This window comes from Pollicipes pollicipes, unplaced genomic scaffold (genome assembly GCF_011947565.3).
Source record: "Pollicipes pollicipes isolate AB1234 unplaced genomic scaffold, Ppol_2.1 Scaffold_4313;HRSCAF=5077_pilon_pilon_pilon, whole genome shotgun sequence".
In the NCBI taxonomy this organism is placed as follows: Eukaryota; Metazoa; Arthropoda; class Thecostraca; order Pollicipedomorpha; family Pollicipedidae; genus Pollicipes; species Pollicipes pollicipes.
The window spans coordinates 83,811-93,552 of NW_023596467.1; the positions used below are offsets into that span (position 1 = coordinate 83,811).

The 9,742-nt window shown below is 50.6% G+C and overlaps 1 protein-coding gene across 1 annotated transcript; it reads right to left on the reverse strand.

Moving 5' to 3' along the window:
* Positions 1–7,057: 7,057 nt before the first annotated feature.
* LOC119097727 (uncharacterized) lies at positions 7,058–8,172 on the reverse strand. Its single transcript, XM_037220698.1, has 2 exons — positions 7,928–8,172; positions 7,058–7,351 (listed from the first exon to the last, which is right to left on the reverse strand). Exons 1-2 carry the CDS (start codon positions 8,051–8,053, stop codon positions 7,058–7,060), a joined length of 420 nt encoding a protein of 139 aa, XP_037076593.1. The 5' UTR covers positions 8,054–8,172.
* Positions 8,173–9,742: the final 1,570 nt, after the last annotated feature.

Below are 9,742 nucleotides of genomic sequence, written 5' to 3' on the forward strand. Positions count from 1 at the left end.
ATATATATATATATATATATATATATATACATCTCTCTCTCTCTCTCTCTCTCTCTCTCTCTCTCTCTCTCTCTCTCTCTCTCTCTCTCTCTCTCTCTCTCTCTCTCTCTCTCTCTCTCTCTCTCTCTCTCTCTCAAGACATTTTTGAAGGGAAAGGTGAAAAGTGATTTTGAATTACGTCATACGTACTGCACGCAAAACCCTCCATTCCCCAGGTACGGTTGCAGTTTTCTTACGTTCTCGTCAACGCCATCCCGCATCATCACAACTTCCACCGTCATGTTTTTGCGGTAGCTTTAGAACGCAACGCGATGCGGCCCTGCAATTTGGCGCATCTTTCCCGTTCAATACGAGTTTCAAAACCTTTCGTATAAGGGCGTCTTAAGAATTGAAACCCTTATAGCTTGTTTAGGCGCATAGAGATTAGCCAAATATTGCACAAGCGTCCCAGCGGGTGTAGACATGTGCATTTATCATCGGATAATTTTCAGGCATTTTTGGTCTCATCACTTGTAGCAAAACGACTTTCAGCGAGTATTGCGGTAATGGCTGGCCGGGCTGGCATGAGCCAACTTTAAAATATTGCCTTTGAATGTCTAGACCCTTTCACTCTGGATCATTGTCAATTCAACACATTTAGAATACGCTTTATGTCTTCTAATTTCCCACACGCTCATGACAAATTTAAGCACCTGGATAGTGTAGTTAAAAAACTAGTGCGTTCTGAGTAAAATGAAATGTAATAAGAAATATTTTTCTAAAATCAGCTAGCTCGACCTATCGTACACCAATGACCTGAACAATAATGTCGTCTAAAATTGCCGGTAATGTGCACAATATTGCAAGATATTCTAGGACATAGACAATGTTGTTGCCGACGGAAGCAACACGCCCTGAGGTAAAAGGTTTACACTAGGTACCGAGTGATGTCGCAGAAATCTGGCCAATTTCGCATAATTTCGATGGAAATTTTACATCTGGCTACAGTGAAAAAGGTGTTAACGCGCCTGAGGAAATGGTGTTCAGAATTTCGCGGGCGTTGTGTCGTTTCATTTTCGTGGTACCCTGTAAAGCCTTGAGGAGGCACAAACCTTTCCCCCACCATTTAGGCTTATTTTTTTAACCAGTACCACCCACAGATACATACATTCTGTGCACTTTTTTAATAATTTAATTCGAACCTTTTTGATCAATGGATTTTGGGAACGTAGTCATGATGATGATTTTAAGTGCGTCGACGGCAACTGGCCCTGCAGCACCCAGAACTATCGTATCACGAGGCAAAGTAGCAATTCAAACATTTTTTTTTTAAACGCAAACGCCGTCAGCCTAAACGACTGTGAAAGTTTGCATGGTGCAGGTGATTAAGCGTCGCTGCGAAGCGTACCGCAGATCTAAATTTAAGAGGCTTTCCAGTTCAAATAGCTCAAGAGCCGTTACCTAAAATGCCCGGCAATTTAAGATCTGAGGCATTCCGTCCAAAGGACGGCACTCGCGTTCCACCTGGGTCACGACAGGCAACACGTGGTGCAGAACTAGTAGGCCACAGCATCGGGACAGACGGGGCTACCATCAGCAAAGATGAGGTACCGGTGTGTGACATAAGTGGGCCCTATGTGCAGGCGGCAAAGAACGACTTTCTCTCTTCTGTCTTTGCGGAAACATGACTGCCAAAGCTCGACCCGAGGCTTGATGACTTTGAGCTTATTGATGAGCTAATCCCAGCGGTTCTACCATCGCTCCTGATAAGTGACGAAAAGGCTGGTTCATCTCCTTTGCAGGTAACGGTGTCCACGAGTATGGTCGTCCCTCGCGTAGCACGCTTGGCTGCTGCATCGGCAAGGCCATTTCCACAGATCCCATGTGACTAGGGATCCAGTCCAAAACACCGTTTTTCCCGCTCGATCCAGTGAGGTTAGAAGCGAGAGAATATCTTGAGCAAGCAGGTCTGTGTAAGTTATCATATATCATTCAAAGGAAGCCATATGCCCCAAGGCTTTACTTTTATGTCGCTAGTTCCCTGTGCTTTCGCATGTTTATCGGTGATATATGAACTCTCGTTGAAGTGAGCTCCGAAGGAGGAATCTGCGTGGGCCAGGCCTAATAACACGCCACTATTGTCTAGAAGGTCTTGAATGCGCACGCAGAACGGTAAAGTTAGTCGTGAACGACGCTGTTGAAAAAGCCGTAACATGCTACGCCGAAAGGGAAGCCATCAAAACGTCCAAGATCGCAGCGTCCAGCGTTCATATCATCCAAGATCGCAACATCAAGCTTTCATAACATCCCACATGCATCCAATTCCGTGCCAATTGGGGCGTTCATAGGATCCAAGCGCGCAACACCCAAAGTCGTAACATCCAGCGTTCATAGCTTCCAGCGATCACGGCGCTCGAACTAGTTTTGATTCCTTCCGCTAGCTGACACTACATCAGCATAATTCTTTTGACTCCTGCCGCTAGATGACAAAACAACGCCATATCTCACTCGTTTGTCAACAGATGGCAAAGCCAACTTGGCATTCCACTGACGATCATGTGATTTAGTGGAGCATGGTTGCTACGAATTGCCTACAGCGCCTGGTAGCGGTGTCTGGCCAGGGCGCGACCGTGCCCCGGAACTCACCGGCGGAATGAGCACAGGCACGATGGGCGGCGCCACGGCCGGAGACGCGGCGGCAGCCGCGGGATCGGCCGGGACCGCTGCGCCCGCGGGGCGGGCGGGGTCTCCTGCCGCCGCCGCTTCCGACAGCCCCGGATCCATGCATAAGCATGCTGGCGTGACGGGTGGACGGGTAAGGCTGGCAGCGCGGTCTAGAGGTGCATGTCGAAGGGTAAGGAGGTCATCTTCAAGCGTTTCTGTGCGTCAGAAGGGCGGTGCGGTGACGCCGCGGTGGGCCGCCGGCACCGCCTCGGGTGTGGCGGCTGCGGCGGCTGACTGCTGGCGGGTATCGCCCCATCCGGCTCGCTGCGATGTCCGTCGGTACCGGCTGGCCGGCTGGTGTAATAGGGCAGTGCGCACCCGTCAGTGAGATCGAGCCTCTCTGTAGGAGACTCACTGTGGCTGGCGACTGAGACTTGCCGACGCTCAGGGGCGGATCCACATGGGGAAGCGGAGATGCGGGACCATAGCCGTGCCCATAAGAGGAAGGCCACTGTCCCGTGTGCCCATAGCCGGTAGAACAAACGCAGTTTTTTAAGCACAAAACGCAACAAAATTGGACGTCTTTGGGCTACCAGGCGACCAAGAACAGTCAGAACAATCGCAAGCTGAAGTATATGCACCTCCAGTAGACAGAAATAATTGTTCACTGATTGAGAAGGTGGTGATTGCGAGACTCTAAGGCTCACTACGCTGCCCAGAGACCATACGCTGTTTCTTGGGGTCTCATATGTCTACTTGCAAGGTGATTCCGACCGCTAAGGAGCCTTCCTCGTTGCCCTAGATTTCTTTACATTTGCTCGGAGGGTACCGCGTTGTATCGGGACCCTTTGTGCTGGCATGCCTGGGCACCACTGTCGAACAGGGGCCCTCTGCGGTTTCTTCCCACTTGCCCGAAAAATTGTGTACTCTATAGCCGGGACCCCATATGTTAAACTGCGAGGGTATTCTGGGTTATTCATGGCCCCTTCACGTTGGCTTCAGTTAACCTACTGCCACGCTCGCGATATGGCGATGGGGCTTCTACAAGGGTCTGGGGCCCTTCGAGTTCCCTGCCACTTGCAGAGGGCTCTACGTTGTTATTGGGGACCCCTCTGTTAACTCGCTCGGGCACACTCGATCATTCGGGGTCCTCCAGAATGGGTATCAGGTGCTTCCATTTTTAGGGCCTTGCGCTCCTACCAGGGATCCACCTGTTAAACTACTCGGGCACACTCCATCGTTCGGAGGCCCATTACACTTATTATTTGGTACTTCCTATCAGCTTTTGACGGGATCCCATGTGTCAACGCGCCTGGGCACACTCGTTGTTCAGGGGATCTGCACTTTAGGTCTTGGGTACTTCCTACTTGAATTTAGGGTCCTTCCATCTGCTAACATGCCTGGACAGTCTTAACTGATCAAGGGTCCTGTACGGATTCTTCACATTCGTCCAAAAGGCTCCATGCGCTATTGCCGGGGTCCCAAATGGCAGAGTACACTTAGTTGTTCAGGGGCCCTTCATATTGATATCGGGTTCTTTCCACGTCATGAAGGACCCTGTGCTGTCGCTGGGGCCCGTCGGTGGTAACGCACCGAGGTACTCAATGCTCAGGGGCTAGTTGCATTGATCTAGGGCTCCTTCCCTTCAATGCTCAAGGGCCAGTTACATTGATCTAGGGCTTCTTCCCTTTCATGTCATTTGCAGAAAACCCTTCACTCGTCCCGGGGCCTTTTCCGTTAACCTGCCCGGGCACTTTTTATCGCGTGGCGGCCCGCTGCAATGATCTCAAACACTTCATATCTGCTAGGGCACCATTAACTTGCTGTCTTGGGCCTCATTCGTTCCTTTGCCAAGGCACTCTCCATCGCTAGCGGGCATTTATTCATGCACACTGGTCTTGGATTACTCCTCTCTGCTCAGAGGGTCCTGTGCTCTGGTCGGACCCTAACGTTAGCCTGCCGGGGTGCTCCCGGTTAATCAGGGGTCCATCATATTGGTCTTAGTTCCTTCTTGCTTGCTCTGAGGACCTTATTCTGCTGACGGGAGCCTCTTTATTGCTCCACCGTGGCACCCACGATCGTTCAGGTGCCGTTCCCATTGTCTTCTGCTTTCCAGTACTATAGGAAGGCCTACGGCGTTGACACGGACCTAAATGTTAATAACAAGGATTGGGGCTTTACGTCTCACCGAGTGCCAGGAACATTGCGAGACCGGTGACTTAATCAGGTATCATGTGGGATGCAATGGCTGTGGCCGGTGCCCGAATCCCAGACTGACAAGTCCAGAATCGAGCGCACTAGCCAAATATCGCCATCGTCCGAACCTCAACCTTCATCGACTGGGACGCACTTGATCACTCCGAGGCCCTCCAAACTGGCCTGCAAAATTGAAGGAAAAATAAGAAGGTGAAAAAGTATGTAATCTTCCCCCAAAATATGGACGGCTCCCAGATTGACACACTTCACAAACTTGGGGGAGGGGATAGAATCCTCAGCTGAATAGGAAAGTAGGTACATCCCCGATTTGTAGATTTGTGCGACTATGATATTGACGATCTATGACATTGATGACATCTATATGACGACTATTGACGATCTATGATAACCATTCTCAATAAAGACAAGAGCAAAAATGGTATAAATCGGTATTTCAGAACCATTAATACCTCCTGTCATTCCCTTTCATGAGGAGTGCCATCAGACTTTAACATCGAATCCACGGTTCTTCTCAGAGGGAGGAAGGCTGGGTTGTGACTGCTATAGTGAGCCAGCAGCCCTTTCGGGGTCTTAAAAATGCGGTCTGGATAATCACAGGTCTGATCCGGATCTACTTTGATCGAATCCTCTCGCCCACTTATCCTAAACTGTCAGTGCCTCTTGTCGCTGGGGATAGGATGCTGAATCGCGGCACCGCCAACGAAGGCTAAAAAATTAAGTCTTAGGCAGGTATTCATGACACTGCAATGCGAATGCCACTTGCAAAGTCAACGTGCTTTAAAAATCACGCTGAAAGTTACCATCTTGTCAGGAATAGAAATGCCATGTCATTCAATCAATTCATGCCTTGTTCCGTGTATTTTTAACAACGTGACAGCAGTAATAAAAGAAAAACGCCTTTGGCAATGTAGATAGAAGCAGCTTTGCGGCGCTCCTGATATACATGCATCATAATTTAACCTTACCAAGTTCCAATGCAGTGCCTCGTAAATATGGCCGACCAGCACCAGGTACGCGCGTGACATCACTTGTGCGCGAGGATTGTGTGAGACACGGTGCGCTGCGCTCGACAAGCTACGCACGAGCACAGAGCCACCGGCCACGGCCCTGGTTGGGCGCAATTTGGCACTGACACTAACGATAATGCCTGGCTTGGAATCCTCCCCTTTCAGTTCCAAAGCACATACATATAAGCAGCGTTTACTGCGACAACAGTGAACAATTAGATATACATGATTCCACTTGCCCAGCTATCACCTTTTGCGCCGACGACCAACACTGAACGATAGTAACGCAGTGTTTGGACATCAACAGCTCTCGTACTATTTGGGCTTCCCAAAATTAAGCCCATTGTACCAAATCAACCTTTGGTCTCCTTTCAATAAGTCACGCGTTTCAACATTGCGACACGCACAACGTCACACGCACGTGTCTTTTGATGCGTGGGCACCGGTCACAGTCGGCAACAAATTGCTACCTGTCTTCACACAACTCTGCAACACGCTGATAAAGCTTTTGTTCTGCCGTCAGAACTGTTTGGGGAGGGAGTCCCAGGACGTTGGGGGGGGGGGGGGGAGAGAGAAGGAAGGCGACTGTATATCATGCCAGAACCAACGGGACCTGTTAAGTTCTTCCTTTGGCGTCCGAGGCGCCCCTGTTCCTGTCACTTCGCTACTTACGCTACGGAACGCAAGACGAGACTTCTAGACCTGTACGGTGGGGTGCTCGGAGGCGGCCCCACCCGAGCACGTTCACCAGGTCTGGGCACAGACCGGCCTCCGCCCTGCCGCCGTTTCGTTCGCGCTGGAGTGGAGGGTCGACGAAATCTGACCTTAGCCACTTCCACATTGGTGGGTCTGGCCACTCGCGTCTGGGCTGGCCGGGCCGTGAGTGGCCAATAGGAATCAGGCCAAGCCGCCCTGCCCAGTGCAGGCCCACGGATGAGATTGTCGCTCTGCTCTGCGTCATCAGGGGCAGCTGTCATCTTCCTCCCTCAGAAGATGAGGACTTGCTCGCCCCAGCTGACCTTGGGATCAGATGAGCGTGTTCTGGTCGCTGCTGACCTCGAGGGAGCCGACCGAGCCGCCGGTGCCGACGGCCGGCCGCAGCAGCGCCGTGTGCTCGGTGTGGTCCGAGCCGAGCGAGCCGCTGGCCGGCGACAGGTCGCCGGGCAGACTGCTCACCTCGGCTGCTGTCGTCACCGGGCTGCCCTGGCTGGCGTCGACTCGCGCAGCGTCTGCAGCTGACACAGGTCCTCCTCGTCCAGCCACAGGCTCTCCCGGTAGGCGGCGCTGCTGCTGGTTGGACTGACATCACTCAGGATGACCGGCTGCGGCGCGGCTTCGGCCGGCGGTGGACGCGGAGACAGCGGCAGCGACACCTCGTCGATGGTCTCAGGGATCTCGCAAGGCGCGGCGGCGTCCGGCGTGCTCGGCTCCGCGCCACTGGCGCCTGTGTCTACCTCGCCGGTCTGGTCCTCCAGTGCGCTCATCTGAGCAATGGCACACACAGGTGAGTCGTGCGGCGATCGCGTACAAACTGTCATTAACGCCGCGTGCGGCGAGCATGGAGGGCAACGCGCCAACGTCACACGATAGTCACGCAGGGTGGCGAAAATAGTAACACGGAACAGGGACCCAAAACAGGGAGCTGTAATATCTGCTATGGTCTCGAATGAATCAAAAAGGGCACCTCGAAGGGGGGGGGGAGCAATGCCTGTTCTGACGAGAGACTGAACACAAAAAGATGCTCTGATGTTCAAAAACTCGTCTGACTTTGCGTGATTTTACCCCAGGGAGTGCTCTAAAGCTGTACAGTATTTTTCTCTTTATTTGCAAACTCTGGTGGTCTTATGGGGGTCAAGATCCAGTTATCACTTGTTTTGGCCTCCGAGTAAGCGTCATATCTCCAAACCTTGAGAGCTGAACACGTTGTGGAGCTTGCCAGGAATCACTGCTGCAGTAGTTGACACCCACAACAGTATAATAAATCGAGCTGCATGCGCAAATACTAGTTCCAATTCTGTCCATTTGGCGGGAACGCGTGCCATCTGGGTGGACTGACGCACCTCGAAGTTGTTTCCCCGGCGACTTTTCCGGAAACGGAACGTCTTCCTGCTCTGCGCCTTCTGACGCTGCAGCCGGTGGCGCTGCGGCCTTGATGTGGAGCCCTCGTCAGCCGAGCCGGGGCTCATCGCCTGGTCCAGGTCCGTTGCTGAGTCGCCTGCAGTTACCGTTCAGTAAATTGGAGGGCGCACACCTAGACCTGTGTCAACGCGTCAATCACGGCACTAGAATGCTACACATATTTGGCGTACAGTTTTTATGCAGAGCCCGTAATAAGCTTTATACATTTAGCTGTGTTCTGAGGCCGCGAACATTACCGCACGAACAGACACACACACACACACACACACACACACACACACATACTCACAGGCATTGCATACTAGGCCATGCTCTGCGATTTTCAGCCTTCTAGGAGCATGCGAGAAGCAGACGCGTATATAACCAAGTCTAGATTATCAGTTGCCTAAATCTATGATCTTTGTTTTGGCAACGTTGAGCACTATGCCTCTATTAACACGCGTCCAGGTGGCCGGCTAGATGCCCTTCGCTCGGGTGGGGGGTCAATTTGGCCTCCCCTGAGATTTCGTGAACTAAGAAAGCTAGAAACACCAAATTTACAGGATGTCTTGACCTGTACATGGACTCACTTACGTAAAAAGTTTTGATCTTTCTAGGTCATGACCTTTAGGTCAAATAAGGCCAAACAAGGTCAAATTCCAGATTTGTCTCTTAAGTGCCTCCAGAACCTAGGCAACTTTCCAAGCGAAGGTGACAAGCCCATTTGAGGTCCGTGACCTTGTTTGACCTTTTGAAGGTCATGTTGACCAAAATCATAGGAGACTGCTCTGAGTTTTGCCTTTGAATAAGCGACAAAGATTACGCTAGACGGTATGTCCCTAAAACAAAATGTCGACCCAGCTTATCTTAGGTCAATGACCTGCTCGGACCTCCAAGAAGTCAATGGAAGATGTATAATGCGGTTCCTGCTGTCAATAAATTCGAAATGAGCACCAGAAACTATCCCATACAGCAAGCCTTAGAGTAATAAATCAGGTTGGTTTTGTTCTTAGTCTGACCTTCATACCTGACCATAGGTCAACGTAATTTGCTCATTCAATATTTGTGGTGCCTAGGAAAGCATCTCAGAGATGTATGGCTTCGTCAAACACTCCGTTGTTGAATCAGATTGAGCGATTCCCTAGAAATTGCCTTCGCTGAAACCATGGCCTGACTTTAACCTGCCATAGGTCAGCGACCTTACAAGGTACATCTAAATGTGTCATGTCAAACGATCCGCTATTCAATTGTCTACAGGTATGCAAAAGTTGGCGCGGCTACACCGCGCCGTTCGGAAACCATTCTGGAAAAAACCTTCGGGGGGTCATTTTGACCCCGTACCCGAGCGCATGTTAAAAATGTCGTTTGTCTGCATCATCAATCAGCATTCTGCTATATTTAACCGTTATTTGATCTGTTGATTGTTCGTCATGTATGTGTATTGTTGCGATACTGTATGAGCGTTTGAAAGTCGGTGAAATCAGAGCTCAGCCAATGTGTCGAGTGGCAAATTTTTCAAAAACGATGTTTGTCTTTCTGTGTCTGCTTTTTAGTCCCGAAGAAGCTGGAAAGCGGAAAAATTGACATTGACATTGAACTTTGTCTCTTATATGAACAAAGGCTATTTACTCTACTTCACATGCATCAAATTGAAACATTGAACGAAGTATGAAATATTAAAACGAAGTACATGAGAAATACCCAGTCTCCGACATTCACGCAGCAGTGCTTTTTTTTCTTCGCCCAACGGGTAGGCT